The sequence below is a fragment of the Dermacentor variabilis genome, chromosome 1 (genome assembly GCF_050947875.1).
Source record: "Dermacentor variabilis isolate Ectoservices chromosome 1, ASM5094787v1, whole genome shotgun sequence".
Lineage (NCBI taxonomy): Eukaryota > Metazoa > Arthropoda > Arachnida > Ixodida > Ixodidae > Dermacentor > Dermacentor variabilis.
The window spans coordinates 263930952-263947453 of NC_134568.1; the positions used below are offsets into that span (position 1 = coordinate 263930952).

Below are 16502 nucleotides of genomic sequence, written 5' to 3' on the forward strand. Positions count from 1 at the left end.
TCAATTTTCTATGAAGGGGTCAGGTCAGTACAAGTTACCATACCCAGCCTTGTGTACTGACCTGAAATTTTTGTTCTAATCGTAGTATATGTAACTATGGGTCTTCCTTTTCTTAGTACATTTTTAATTGCTCTTTCTATGGTGTACTTTTCAGGAGCCTCAGTTTTACCTTTATGCACTGTACAACAAAAATAAGCCAAAGTCTGATTCTCTTATGTCTGAATATGGCAATGCATTCTTTAAGGTAAGTTTCAGTTTCTTCTATTGTTCTGTTCTTGCGATAAGCTTGTTTTTGTTTGAACATTGTTGCCTTTCTAGTTCTATACTTGCATGCCTGCATGCTAACCATTAGTGAATACTGCAAAAGAACACTTTTAAGTGCACCAAGCTGGTTCTCTGCCCTGTGACTTTCTTGAAGCCTAAATAGAAAAGCAGATACCTTTATACAGTATGTAGTGTATAGTGTAGAAGGAATTACAGGCACCTTTTAAATGTTGCCCTGTGAATACGTACCTTCTTTAGGATACCCACACACTTTCATTAACAATGATTTACATTTTGCCAAAGCAAACAAATGGCAGAAAACTTGACACAGCAGAGACTGACAGGCTACACATTGTTTTTAGATAGGAGTGACTTTTGCAGCTACATTGAAAAATCTTGTTTGAAGCAAGTGCACTTCTGGCATAAGGCATCTTGGGCTGCCACAAAAGTGTTGTACAGATAACATTGCCATTTTGCCTGCATATGCATTTTTTTTTTCTAATCTTGTGTGACAAGCTTGTTTAAATTACTGTTGTCATCGTGGAGCTAGACAAGGCCAGATCAAGCGACCATGCCATGTCACTATTTCGTTGTTTTGCTAGTTTGTTCACACTGGAGCCATCATGGCTCCTTGGTCAAGCCATCGGCTCTAAGAATGCCTGGCAGAAAGTATCGTATTTACTCGAATCTAATGTGCACCTTTGCTTGCATGTTGCAACCAGATAGGAAACCAAAATTGCTTGCATGTTACAACCAGATAGGAAATCAAAATGGTTCACAGCATTGGCAACAGCCTATCGTCAGAGTCATCAGATGTAGCGTCATCGCCGTTACAAAGTGGCGAGGAAGCATGATTTTGTGCCAGTTGCTGTCGGTTCATTGTGTGCTCGACTACGATCTTGAGCTGTATTTTCGACGAATAACTTTTAAGATACTATCACTTACGTGAGATATTGTGCGACTCTGCACTGACTGTGCCGGTGTAATCAGCTGCTAGCGTTTCTGGTGCTGTGCCAAGCTCGCTGTCTCTGCACAATGCCAGACATTGTCAGAAGCATACTTTGGCAAGTTCGATGCAGAGTCTCATGAAAGTGATAGTAGTATCTCTAAAAGTGATTGCTCGAGAATACCGTCCCTGTATGCTTGGTTGCTGTCTGTGGTCAACGAAGTGCAAATGGTGACGACGATGCGCCGCTTTCATTATGAAAGTTCATTAAAAAAAGCAATATAGTTTCCCTTCTTTGAAGGTAAATTCTGCACATCACATTTTTTCTGATTGCGACTGTGGGGAGATGTTGTCCTTTTATTTTATAAATTGGGCATGTGTGACATTTCAGGTGCATCTTGCATTCAGCTGCACTCTTACTTCCTTACTTTTAAAGCCTGCGCAATTTGGGTGTGCATTAAAGATTCGGGGGTGCGTTAGAATTGGGTAAATATGCTAAGTTTCAGGGGCCGTTTGGCTTTAACACGACGAGTATATTTGGCTGTAGTATCTTCAGGCACTGCTAATCATCATGCCAGAAGGCGATAGACGTCATTACAATTGGAAAATCGGCTTAGAAAAGCCATCTGACGAGCATGAAGTGTGTGCCGAACTCGGCAGCTGCTTAACTGCAAGAAATTGCTACTGAGAAGGAGTTATCACAATTGTTTTAGTTTATAAGCATGAATAAGGTTTGTTTCTCCCTCCTTGAATTTTGGCCTTCAGTATCATTGAAATCATTGGAATTGTCCTTGAATATTGAGTCAAATGTTCTTGAGATCCTAGAAAATGACACTGCAACACCACTTCCGGGAAAAAGTTTATCGTAAGTTAGCCAGTAGCTGCAACATGAAACTTTACTGTGTATTCGGTCAAATTTGAAGCGATAGGCCATTGTAGCCTGTCAGGTACTTTGCAGCACACATCCATGCTGTTTGAATTGACCTCTTTGCCAAAAGTTTTCTTTTACACTTATGAAATGTTTCTGAGTGTGAGTTGCCATTTCTTTTGCAACTTTACACAAAACTTCCATTTGGTTCTTGAACAATTCCTTCCCTTTATCCCCCAACGCAGCAAAAGCAGCTGGAGCTTGGAGACAAGATGGATCTTGCCAGCTACTTGCTGAAGCCAGTACAAAGGATGGGCAAATATGCCCTCTTGTTGAAGCAAATCCTGAAGGAATGCCCAGAAAGGGAGCCTGAGCATGCGGATTTAAAGGTGCCCACAGTAATTTGTTTCTCTTGCATTACTAAACTGGTTTTATGCATCTGATATTAGTTCTGTCCTTGGTTTTGTGACATTTGCCAGCATTATTCATTACCTCATGACCATCATAGCTTTTTCATGGTTACTGGCATAGTGAATCGTTTGGGCACTTCTATATATTGGATGGGCCAAGTCAATTAAATCATACAACCCTGTAATAATGATTTTATAACTAATGCTGTTAGACAGGCTAGTTAGTTGCTAGGATTGTGAAACACTGTTACAAACTCAAGTCTGAATGGTACACAAGCGAAACAATGAAACAACAAATTAATGGCAATGAAAGTGGATTAAAAACAACTTGCCGCAGGTGGGGAACGTAATGCGAAGGTTGTGGGATCATTCCCCACCTGCAGCAAGTTGTTTTTTCATCCATTTTAATTTCCATGAATTTATTGTTTCTTTATTTCATTTATTAAGCACAAGTAATTTCCCCTATGTTGTCCTTGGTGTCAGTGCCTGTTGGCTTCTCGTGATATCACTAATAAAAAAAATGTGTCTGCACACGCACGCACACACGCACACACACGCGCACACACGCACACTGGGTGTTTCATTGAAGACTTTCAATTTAATCCTTTCAGGGTCGATTTTGTTTGCCATATGTGACCGCCCAGGGTCGATTTTTTTATTGCAGATTCCAATTCTTCTGAGGGACCTATTTTGAAAAAAACATTACTCTAATTTTTCTAGGGTGACCGTAAAGTGAGAAAGAAATATTTTGTGTTGCTATATATGTACTGTTTATTCATGAATAACAACAATAAAAAAATGAAATAAACTTAGAAGAATTAAAAATTTGATTCATTGTTATACACATAGTTCAAGGTTTAGAAAATGTGCACACAACAATATTTCGTAACTCTCAAATGTTCCTGTTCTTAAACTAATATTTACGGCCATAGCGTAGTCGAACTGTGTAGGTGAGCACACTCGAGAAAACTGTGTGGTTGTGTGCTCGTCAGAAAAGCAAAACGTGTGACAAACTTCCACTAATCTTCATCTTATCGGCAACCAGGGGCAATTAGTTATCGCGCGTCTCCAAAAAAAGAAAGAAAGAAAAGAAAATGAAACGCATGCACGGCGGCATCCATGCAATGTGCACCCTGGTGAGCACTAAATGATTGAGGAACAGGTGGCCGCTCTTTGAGCGATTAGTAACGAGATAGTCATCAGTTTTGCGAGCGCAAGACGCCGAAACCGCCTGCGGAACAAAACCAAAACCGCCGCCCGCCCGCCCGCGCGCCAATGCGCGAGCGGTAGTATGTAGTTACGCCGGAGCAAACTAGCTCTAAAACCAACGAAGTTACGAAATAGGCGTGCTTCTTAAACGTACAGGCAGGGCTTGTTCGTGGCACCGTATATTTACGTCATTGACCCTGAAAGGGTTAAAAAAATTATTGCATGTGGAGATAGCACAATTATATTTCTTGGGCTGGTCTACTCGAAGAGGTGGACATTACTTACAAAAAAAAAAAATTGATATCCATTATTGGCTAATTAACAAGAAATCAGTAATTAAGTTTTTAACTCATTACCTTATGACACATATTGCAATTTACAAATTCTAGCCAGGAAGTTTGCAAGGCGGCTCCACTTCGCATGAATTCTTGGGATGACACCAGTTTTGAGATATGAATTCCGCAAATTTGTGGAGAAATGCATTGGCGTTCCAGTTACTTTTGTGCTTCAATGCATAAAATGACATGTTTTTATGAAAGTAAACGGAATGACTGCATTTTTACCATAAGTTTGACGGCACATATCTTGTAAGTGGTGACAATTCTTTTCAAGTGGATATGCCTTCCAGTCTCACCCACTAGAATTTGTAAATTGCAGTATGTGCCATAAGGTAATTGGTTAAAAACTGAATTAGTGCCTTTTTGTCAATTAGTAAATTATGCATTTCAATTTTTGTGCATTTAATGTCTGCTCTTCAAGTAGACCAGCACATGGACTAGAATTATGCTATCTGCCACAGGCAATTTTGAAAAATTTCTGAAAGTGTTTGCTGAAACATCCTGTATTTTATTCCCCCATAAAGGGAAGGCATTTTGTCAGAACCCTTTCTTTGTTACTGGACTATCAGGCCTTGTTCTTAAAAAGACCCTGGACCACTTTTTATTGAAGTGGAGACATCCATTTGAAGTTAAAATGGGCTGTTTCAGAAATACTTTGCCGCAAAAAGTACTTCGATGCATTCAGCAGAAGCGGAGCTATTGGGAATCATACACCACCTTCGCTGTGCTTCTGGTTCTCCTTCAACACCTTATACAGTGGAACCCCGCTCATACGTTTTTCACCGGACCGGGGAAAAAAAACGTAACAGCCGGGAAAACGCAACAGTGAGGAAAGCTCCGAAAATGAATGAAAAAAAGGGCAGCTTCAACTATAGACAATTTATTTCCATAGAGTGCGCTTAGGACTTAAAAAAGTCTAGAATGATGGCTTGCCGTTTCTTTCGCTCGCTAGAAATCGCCACACGTTTCTCAATAGCCTGGAAGGCCGCATTGCTGTCAGCGTCGCTGTGAGGTGCGACGTACCTGCGGAGGAGGTCTAGAGCCGCGACGGCTTCTCCAAAGCTAGGATTTGGCCACTCCCCGGCATCATGCGGCTCGTGCTCCTCGTCGTCACCGCGCCACGGCAATGGCAACGGACAAAGGAATATCCGCAGGAAATTTTGCCCTCTTTGGCGTAATCATGCTAATTTGCTAACGATTGTTTAGTATTGCTGCGGAGCGCGCGCGTCCGAGCAGCCCGGTTGCGCGCGGCGCGCCGTGGGAGAAATGTAAACAAGAGAGGAGAGCTGGCCCGATAGGCGGAGCAACGCCACGAGCAACGCCAACTTCCGGTTTCACTTTTGCTTCACAAAGAGTGACGTGAGGGCCTCTCCCGAGTTTCCTTCCTCCGTGAGTCGACCCGTCCAACCATAGAGTTTCCTACTTGTAGGAAACTCTATGCGTCCAACAACCGTGCGGTGACCCTAATCACAGTGATGATAGTGAGAGCATTTTTCACGAATGGCCACTTAGTGGCGGCCTCTCGAACTGGCGTGCGGCTTCTTGCAGCCAGTTCCATAGCCAAGCCCGGCCAAGCCCAGCCAAAACTTGTCAAAAGCCAAAATGGCGGCTGGAGCGCGTTGCCTAATTCAGCCCAGGCGAGCTCGGAGTGCTAAGTTGCGACGTATCATGCGGGAACGTTTTCACAGCTATGACGTAACAGCGGGGTTCCTTATATATTGGATCCTATGGAAGCTATGCCGGGACCGGATGAAAACAACGTAGCAGCCGGGAAAACACAGCAGTGAGGAACGTAACAGCGGGGTTCTACTGTACTGTGAAGGCTACGGCAGAGCAAAGTGTGCCCACAACGCTCCACCTTGTGGATGTCACTGTGGCGCGCAGTTCAAATTTTACTTTGGATGCTCACATAGATGTCACTACTTCAGCTTTTCGCATCTACGACGTGCCAAACGTGAGCCAGACGTAGTCTGCTCAGCCAGCAGACTCAACGTGGCACCCTGCCAGCAGCCATGATATCTATGCTACATAGCAAGCAGCAGCTACATGCAACTGTAGTGTGTATGTGCGTCATTTGCTTTGTGCACGACAAGGCTCGAGTGCATGCTCGCACTTGTATGCTCCAGTTTGGCTGTGCTATGTGGTGCGAACCGGCTTTGTCCTGCACCAGCTTGACTGACTGATAATAGCCACATTTAACTTGCTCATTTTGAAGTGCTATCAATAGCTCAATATGAAGCAAAGTCTGGCAAGCGTGCCTGTGGTCCGACCTTAAGCTTCCCGTAGTACGAGGCTAGTTGAGTGTTCAGAACTGGTTTAAATTAGCACGACCCAATGGCTATGACAGATAAGCAGGGTGGCCAACGTTTAATTGCTATGAAGGTGGCCGCGACTGAGTGCGAACGCTTCTTCTGGAAGTACGTAATTATTATAGAAATTCGAAAGCAGATTTTCGTTTACTTGACCCTGTTCATTAAAATTCGTCGATGAATATACACTTTAAGAGTAGAAAGAAGCGCACTGATCCAAACACTTGATTGATGTCAGCTATGGCCACTAGCAGCTGCGTATGGGAATCTGCTATATCACGAAATAAGGCATCCAGAAAAGAATGAGGATTAGGCTTCTGTTCAAAACAGAGCATTTGCGAGAAAGGCGAGCTCCATGCGCTGCGCACGACTTCAAAACTTGGCCAAAGTGTTCACAGCCGTGTATGCTATCCGCAGACTATGTTTCTTCACCAAGCCTGAGGGCTGATTCAGGACTCATTTAAAGGGACACTAAAGTGAAACAATAAACCAATTTAGACTAATGAAGCATTGTTTGAGAACCCTGCAGGCAGTCATTTAAAAAAAGTAGTTTGATTATTAGATGAGAAAATGAAGGTCCAAGTATCAATATTTGAATTTCGCGCCAAAACCCCAGCGCCTGTTCGTCAGCGTGACGTCAGGGATTCGAAAGTATGTTTTCACATTTGGGCCGCGTTGGCTGCGTAAAGGTTCCTGAAACTTGCCGTGTTTAATATTTGGTTCCTTTAGAACACAATGTAGTCAATCTGTACTGCTATATATAATTAGTAGGCCCTAGAAGATGCCATCAAAATCTAAGACGTCACAGACCCCAGCTTAGTAGGCGTCGTCACCTGTATTTCGTTCTTGTGCTCTTTCTGGCTTACCAAACGTCTTATCGTTGTAAGAGTGGTGTTTTTGGTGTTGTGGAACGGTAATTTACTGATGCAGAAGAAATTATTTTTCACTTTAGTGTCCCTTTAATGCATATTAGGTCTTATTGAAGGGACTGAATGGTCATAAATGTGCTGTTGCATTCATTTTGCTAATAATTTAAACGGCCGAAATTTTGGAAATGCCTTATCTCAAGATTCAGTGCTATATACTTGTAAGCTTAGTTATCGAAGCTTAGCACTAAGCTATCTTTAACCTCCTGAAGAGCCGTTTCTCAGATGGTTATACAGAGGCCTATGTTGTTATTTTGGTCAAGGTAGCATATTTGTACTTAGGATGTGTTACTATTTTCGTTGTCCACAGGCTGCAGAGGAGATGGTTCGCTTTCAGCTACGCCACGGCAATGACTTGCTTGGAATGGATGCGCTTCGTGAATGTGATGTAAGTTAGTCTTTTGCTTCTAAACTTGAAAGATAGTATCATGAACTTATAAAATTGGCACCTTAACTGCATACAATTTTTTTAATGGCAAGCATAATAAAGCTGGCTAACATACCTATATTGCTTTCCCCGAGTGATGTGTGTGGGCAATTCTCTTAAAATAATCTGTAAACATTTGGTTTCGTATTTTAATCAAGGAACAGAAAAGAGTGAACATCATGAGCCCTAAATAGGGCTCATGATGTTTTCTGTGCCTGCCTTTCTTTTGTCAATGGCTTTCACACTTCGTGCTCTAACTTTTTGTTAGGTTGACCGAGTACATGTGTAGCAGTGACCTGTCCCTTGTGTCAATAAACAATATAAAAGAACATATGTAGCACTACGTCAGTAGCAGTGCTTGAAAACCTCGAAGATTGTTGTACATAACTTTCTGGTAAATTTGTTGCTTCTACTTTTTGCCATCGTAGCTGTAGTAGTGTAATTGTATCATTGTGTTTTGTTTCCAGGTGAATGTGAAGGAGCAGGGACGGCTACTTCGTCAGGATGAGTTTCTTGTCTGGCAAGGGCGTTCTCGCAAGTCTCTGCGGCACGTGTTTCTCTTTGAAGACCTCATTCTCTTTAGCAAAGTTCGCAGAGATCCTGAGCACAAAGGCCATGACATTTACCAGTACAAACACAGCATAAAGGTGTGTTGCTACATCTGTTTTTCTCTGTTTTGGCAAGGTGTTAAAACTGAGTGTACTTTCATCAGTATGTGTGATTGAGTTGTTATACATTGTGCCAGCTCTTGCTGCAGTGTTCTTGTTGAGGTGTATAACAAGCAAGGCCACTTCAAAGAAAGCTGCCTTGATTACTGCTTGTCATTACTCTTTGTCAAGCTGAGCAGTTTGGGGATCTTTGTTTAGTTAAATTCAGTACATTTGTTAAGCTGAAGTTCTCTCAAGATCAACAGACCTTTATGGTCCCTTCATGGTTGCCTTAACTCGTGTCCACTGTAATTTGTACGAATGTACCAGGTTCAACAAATATGTTTGAGGGTCAAATAACCACAACTGAATGTGCTTCCTTCTACAGTTGGAACTCTTATTGTATAATGAAACTCAATGGCAACTCAATGAAAAGCTCTGTTGCAAGGATGTAATTGCTGTATAAATGCAAAACTTGAAGCCTCTCTTCCCCTGCACCTTCCCGCTCCCTCTTTTTTAAAGTGAAGCTTTCTTTGCCTCTTCCTTTGGCTTTTTCACTGCTACTGCTGCTGCTGTCTGGCACAGCGCATCAAAGAGTGGGTCAGTGTGTGCGTATACATTACAGGAGCGCAGCAGAGGGGAAAGGCGATGCGAAAAACTCATTTGTACTTTGTACCACGTCAAATGTGGATATCGCCCTCTGGAGCTTCATGGGTGTTGCCAAATTAGGTTCTTGACAGCTGTAATTATCCGTGAACCCCCGCAAAAGTACTGCAGAAATTTCAGCACTTACCTTTCTACTAATGTGCAAGCCAAGAGGGAAGCCAGGTAGAATGGTAGAGAGCAAGGGTGAGAGGAGGCAGAGAATGGGTAGAACCAGCGCAGTCGTGAAATGAATGAATAACAGCCTTGCCACTGTGCACTCACAGCTCCCATACAAAGAGGGGGGGATGAGGAAAAGGTGACTTAAGGCAAGCAAACGCTGCTACTATAGACACGACAGCAGTTGTGGGCAGACAAGATAAATTTAAGTTCAAGGTATCGTAGAGCACGTTTCTGCTACTTCTGAAAAATAAACACCGTGCAAATTTGGCAACCGGACAACTTACTCGCGGCCTATAGAAGCAGGGCCACATCAAAGTGCACCATGGGGTCTAGGCGACATTATGGAAGCGATCACGCATCAAATCAACACTTGTGTGCCCGCCACAGCAGCTTTGCGGCTATGGCATTGCTTGAAGTTGCAGGTTTGATCCCAACCATGGCAGCCACATTTCAACGGGGGTGAAATGAAAAACACTTGTGCACTTTGATTTAGGGACACATTAAAAAGAACACAACAGCGTCAAAATTATTCCGTAGTCCCCTACTACGGTGTGCCTGATAATCCGACTGTGGTTTTTGCACATGCAGCCCCTTAATTTAATTAAAATTAAATACTTCTGCCAACATGCGATGTGCCACGTGAGGCAATGAATATGCTCAACCCTCTCAGAGGTTTATGAAATAAAAGGGGCGAAATGCAAAAACGCCCATGTCCCGTGCATTAGGGGCACGTTAAAGATCCCTTGGTGGTTTAAAATTAATCCAGAGCCCTTCACTACAGCGTGCCTCATATCAAATCTTGGTTTTGGCTCGTAATACCCCAGAATTTAATTTAATTCAATTAATGTTGGACTGAGGCGGCGTGCTTAGAATCAGTGTTGTAGTTTTTTCTGAAATATGATCCTCAATAGAGGCAAGTACGAAATTATGGGATGCATAACTATAATTCAAGCATTTAAAAAAACCAACTACAATGTCATAGACACCCATGCCATGCAGACTTCCTTGCAAATTTTTGTCGGAAAACTTCTTTATGTGCTGCTGACTTAAGCCAGTGTGTCATGATCGTATCAAAACACTTTTGCTAAATACTACTGAGTAGTAAAATATCTGCATCAGCAAATAAAGTTCAATATTACTTTGAAAGATAACCATGCTCTCCAAGCTTGGCTTTTTTAATATGGCAGGCGAAATAGGTGCATATATATGTTCTTTTCATAATTTTCATTTCGTGACTTCTTATTTTTTTACCAGTATCTCCCCATGTATATCTGTCTTAGCTGCTACGAGGTGCACTCTGTTTCTCATTAAGTTGTTTTTTTGCTCGCATTGGATGTGCTGCGCCTTCTCTTTTAATTCCTTTCTTTAATTTGGGCAACTGAAAATTGGTGCTGCCTTTTCATCATATATTGTCGTGTCACATTGCCTACTACAATCTGCCTTTTGCCCTTTGTTGTCTACCTTGCACTTCAGCTCGCATATTTCTTGTATGCTTCTCCTTCTTTACCCTTTCCGCCTCCCTTTGTAGAAGTGTCGTATGCCGTTCCCGTTATCTTGCCTGTTATCTTGTGTTTGCAATTTTCTCATAATGCCTTGTGGCAGTTCTGCTTCTAGCAAGCACGCCTGCTATCCCTCTCAAAATTGTGCAGGTAGTGGAATTGCATTTGAATGTCTGACAAAGAAGAAAGGAAAAAGAAACACGTCTTCATATTGCATATAACTTTTGCTGAGCAATGTCATGATTTGTGGACATTCTTAAATATTTTAAATCTCAAAGTAAAAAAAAATTTTTTCTTGTTTCTAAAGCTGCACTTGTCCTGAATTCAATTTTTGCAATACATAATTGCTATTGTTTGCAGTTATTAATTTAGCTGACTAAGGTGTGTGAACAGCGATTTTTGAGACTGTATAGAATACAAATCGAATAGTGCCGGAAGCGGATCAAATCGAATATTGAATACTTTTTGAATAGTTTTCGAATAATAAATTGCCGTTATCACAATTAATATAAAATAATGTTCAAATCCCAGTATTCTTAAGGTTAGCAAGTTTCTGTGATTACATACTACGTTATGAAGTGGTGTTAATAAAAGCACAAATGGAGCTTTAGGAGCAAACAGATAGTTTCTTTGCATTCACAGGGCTCTTCAGAGTGTGCGAATGATTGCTGTACAGCCTGTAAAGTGTGGCTACCTAAGTGATTTAGCCTGCTCCACTATGCAAGTTCTCATGTTCTATATCTATACTACGACTGCGAGGGTGAAAATTTACCATAATTTTGCTCCAGCTTTATGTTTTTTGGGAGCAGTTTGATGTTTTGAAATTATTGAAATAGTATTCCCAAGATATTTGCATTTACGAATAGTGACTATTCGATTCGAAGACCGAATGGAATAGGACACTATTCGATTCGTTATCCAAATGTTTCGAATGCAGTAGAACCTCATAGATCAGTTCCCATTATGTACGTTTTCTCGGCGCCAACGTTCGCAATTGAAAACACAAAAAATGACCCAATAGAGTTACCCTCATTTTTGACTGGTTCATACATCCCGGAAGACGCGATTTTTCGGCACCAACGTTCAGTACGTCGCCAAACTGCGATCGTATTATGCGTTTTCCGGCCACTAGATCCCATATAAATAAGAAAATGCGCTAAGCGCGCGTGATCGAGAACGGTATATGGCTGCACGCCGCGGCAGCTTCACAGCAATACTCGCCCGCCCTACTTGCGTGAAAACGCCGGCGCGCACTCGGTTTCTCATTTCGGTACCAGGAGAGCTCCTGGGTCGTCACATGCGGCATTTGCAGCTATCGCCGCCAAACCGTTTCACAGTGCATGGCGCCCTCGGAAGCGTAGCCCACGCTATTAATAGGCGATAACCGAAACGCGCCGCCGTTTCTTGCTGCAGACTGCGATCGTATATATATACGTTTCCCGGCCGCTAGATCCCATGTGAACAAGAAAATGCACTAAGCGCGCGCGATCGAGTACGGTATATATGGCCGCGGCAACTTCACAGTAGTACTCCCCCGCCCTTCTTGCGTGAAAACGCCGGCGCGCACTCTGTTTCTCATTTTGGTACCAGGAGATCTTCTCCTGGGTCGTCACACCGCTATCGCTGCCAAACCGTTTCACAGCGCATGGTGCCCTCGGAAGCGTAGCCCACGCTATTAATAGGCGATAACCGAAACGCGCTGCTATTCCTTGCTGCAGACTTCGATCGTATACGTTTCCCGGCCGCTAGATCCCATGAGAACAAGAAAATGCGCTAAGCGCGCCCGATCGAGAACGGTATATGGCTGCACTCCGTGTCAGCTTCACAGCAATACTCGCCCGCCTGTCTTGCGTGAAAACGCCCGCGCGCACTCGGTTTCTCATTTCGGTACCAGGAGATCTTCTCCTGGGTCGTGGCATGCGGCATTCACAGCTATCGCCGCCAAACCGTTTCACAGCGCATGGCGCCCTCGGAAGCGTAGCCCACGCTATTAATAGGCGATAACCGAAACGCTCCGCCGTTCCTTGCTGCAGACTTCGATCGTATACGTTTCCCGGTGCTAGATCCCATGTGAACAAGAAAAGGCGCGAGGCGTGCGGGTTCGAGAAGAGTATATGGAGCCGCCAGTCTCGCGTGAAAACGCCAGCGCGCACAGTTTCTTATTCCGGTACCAGCAAATCTCCACCCGGGCTGTGGTACGCGGCATTCACAGCTATCACCGCCAATCCTATTGGGATAAGCATCTTCACCTATCTATTTTACAGCGCCTGGTCCGTAGTGCCATTGGTAGCATACTGCACGTTTTTAGTACGCGGAGATAATCCAAACGCGCCGCCGTTCCCTGCTGCAGGCGGCGCAATGTGGGCATCACGTTTCGCTTCGGCGGCATCCGGCTTCGCCCACCAGCTCGATTTCGTTTCAGTTTCCCATCGCCCTCTTAAAACAACAGGCAATAGGCCGGACACGCACCAGCTCGACGCGCCTCCGTGTCCCGCCTCTGTGTCCCGTGCTGCAAGGGTCTGTGAGACGCTTCGCATTACGTAGATGTCAACAGTAGTTGAGTCTATGAAATTTTTTAGTTGCTTCGGGTCGTACGTTTTCTCGGTTAGTATGTTTTCTCTCGCAATTTTTTTTTTCAAAACATATGAACGAGGTTCCACTGTATTCGCACACCCGCTGATGTCTGTACAGTTTTATCTAGGGACTTCGCAGATTTAAAAATATTGTTAAAAAATTTTTTTCCTATATTTTTCAAAAAATGGCTACAAGTAGGAAAATGTACATGATGAGCTTTCAGTGGAGCTATAAATGTAGAGGTCCTTAATACAGTTCGCTTAAGGCGGAGGTAGCACTGGCTGGCAGTGGTGGTAATGGTAATGGTGGTAGCATTCTGTTTTCTTGGTGAATAAAAAGTTATTGTTTTTAGTCTCATATTTCACTTCTGCAACAAACATTTTATTTTCCAGACAACAGACATTGGCCTCACAGAGCAAATTGGTGAGAGCCCAACAAAGTTTGAAATCTGGTTTCGCAAGCGCAAGTTGAATGATGTGTACCTGCTGCAAGCACCTAATCCTGAAGTGAAACGGGCCTGGGTGCACGACATCTCCAAGCTCCTCTGGAAGCAGGCGCTGCGAAACAGAGGTACACTATAATCCATGCTCCAAGTTTTAGTTAATAGTTGAAGAGTTTTCAAGTTAGCTGTCAAGTTTGCAGTACAAGTATTGTGTGATTGGTTCTTTTCATGTTTAGTAAAGCTCTTTTCTGTCAAAATTTTATTTGTGGATGGCTTCATAATCCTATTGTGGTTAAGCTTGACAAACAAATCTGTGTTAATCCAGACCAAAAACTCGCAGAGAAAGTTTTCATATGTCATAAGTATGAGTAGTTCTACATATACGTATAGACTGACCAAATGCTAGTGCATTCTACAAGTTCATTTGAATAGTACTGCTGTTTCAAGATGCCTGCCGTAAAACCTTGTTAATTCGATTTCATGGTATTGAAAAAAAAATTTCAAATGATCTGAATGTTGAATTATCGAGAATAACAAGAGAAAAATAAACAAATGCATACTACATCAACCTGCATTTATTCACTGAATAAATTGGCAAATCCTGTTTCTATTTTGCACAAGAGCAGTGCACAAGCTGCAGTTCTTGTCATCTCATGATTGATTGGCAGGCAATGGTGAAGGCCTTGTGACTTCCTTTGCACTGTGGCCACAGTGGAAGAGTTGTCTTCCTCCGAGGCATATTTTTCAATACTGTGCGCACATCCCAATTATTTTTTCACCAATGAGTTGGCCAGCAACATTATTGTTCCATCCATTGCATTGTAGTCGGTGGATTTGATGACGGCAGGCGGGCCAAAAGTAGAATCACTCTTCATCCTTGGCAGCTTTTGCGTTGTTTGTGTCGTTCCATGCACTGCACTGAGTAAAAAGGAAGTTATGCTCGCTGCAATCGCTGCAGACGAAACCGTGGTCTCTATTGATGCGATCATGGATGGCAATCGCACAGTTCTGAAAGCATGTGGCTAACACACGCATAGAGTCCAAACGAAACTACTGCTTGCTGCAACCGTTGCAGATGAAACCGTGGTTGCCATCGACACGATTATGGATGACACGTACAGTCAAATACCTTTATAATGAAGTGCTTGGAAGCACCAAGATCCTTCGTTATGAAGGTGACTATGTTGTTAAGATCTTGCACCGTACTGCTCACAATAGAGCAGGCTGAGCACTTTCAACAAGAGAAAACCTTTATCAAACATAGATTCAAGAGAGACTTGGTCAACTAAGCTGCTAATTTTTTTTGCGCACTTCATCTGACGGAATGTGCAACTGCAGCGACCTTATTGCACTGAGGTACACTGCATGCTCTATAGCAAAAAATGGGAGTGATGCAAGGTAAAGCTGGGCCGCTATCTTGTACGCGTTCAGAAAGCTGATGTTCGGTTTCACCTTACGTGATTGGCCTAGTTTGACATAGGCTGCGATATCGGCGCGGCTTGGACAATTGAGTGAGGCAAAACCGAATGTCGGCTTTTCAAACGTGTACAAAAAGCAGCCCTGCTGATCATTTAATCGTGCTGTCGCCTGTCTTCCTGTGAGAATCTTAAGTTTGTTTACAAGCGTTTGATTACAGTTTCCTTCATTGGCATTCGCACCCTTTCTGTCCTGGATGGCTTTTGAAGATGCCACCAATTCCAATTATATTGTTACGTAGTCATCAACTGCAACATAGTCGTCAGCCGTCGCACCTGCTGCTGTGTTACAACAAGCAGCGTACAAGTTGAGCAATTCCTGGAGCAGTGCAGCAGGACTGTATCGCTTGCTGACTTCAGCAGGATCGTCAAGCGCATTGCCAGTGCTGCCATTAATGCTAGTGCAGAGCATAGCTTAGTGGTATTTGCAATGGTGGCAGCGGTACGAGGCATTCGTTGTAAATCAACAAATCAGCTGTTGGGGAGGCCTAAATTCCTTAGTTGGACAGGCAAATTCGTTGTGGTGGTCTTCGCTGTAGAGGCATTCACACTACATATGAATGGTAGTAGTAATTCAGCCAAGACATAATAAATATTTCATTGCACAGGTCATTTCATAGCAGGGGCATTAGTTGTAAAGGTGTTTGATTGTGCACATGCAGCCAGCATGGTATCATGCAAGAATAAAGGCTATAAAGGCATATTTTCGGCACTAAGCATTTCAGTGTTCCTGTCGTTTCCTTACAGTTTCAGCTGATGACTTTGGAGATGCGGACTCTAGCGCTCTGTTTCAGTTGGACACTAGCGCCGCTTTTGATCTTTCGCGTTGCAGTCTGAGGGTGGTTTGAATGAACCAGTGCGTGGTCATATATATTTGAATTAACGAGAGTTTGAAGCCATTAAATAATGCATATTAATATTAATTAAGCTTACTTAATTTCAGTATCTTGTGGTTATTTTTAACATTCAAAACAAGCACTAAAAGACCACTTGTTTTCTGCGGGGAATATGTTGCTTTTCACAAATGTCATTTTCTACAAGAACTTACTACAAAATGCTCAGGGTCAGTATAGACGTACCTGGACAATGCCTGCATCTGCGCCTCAGTCACACAACGAGAGACATGCGTGTAGCATATTGATACTTACAGTAGCTTACATTAATAAGAAACATGATATGGCTACATTTGGTAGCACTTTCCCAACTAGCAGGACTTGAGTCACTGCTGGCATTGTGCTCTTATACGTTTGGTATCGTTATGCTCTTATAGCTCGGTATGATTAGTGTGGACCGACCACGGTAGCACAGTGGCAATGGCGTTGCAATGCTGAACTTTAGGTCAC

General features: G+C 43.1%; 1 protein-coding gene across 5 annotated transcripts in view; it reads left to right on the forward strand.

The window, feature by feature from the left end:
* The window catches only part of LOC142563788 (uncharacterized), a 702312-nt gene that overhangs the window by 670498 nt on the left and 15312 nt on the right, over nt 1-16502 (forward strand). For all 5 annotated transcript variants that reach the window (XM_075674427.1, XM_075674407.1, XM_075674415.1 and 2 more), the window contains 5 exons: nt 155-244; nt 2324-2467; nt 7581-7658; nt 8165-8344; nt 13635-13812. In XM_075674427.1, coding sequence (XP_075530542.1) covers nt 155-244; nt 2324-2467; nt 7581-7658; nt 8165-8344; nt 13635-13812 — 670 coding nt within the window. The remainder of the gene's footprint in view (nt 1-154; nt 245-2323; nt 2468-7580; nt 7659-8164; nt 8345-13634; nt 13813-16502) is intronic.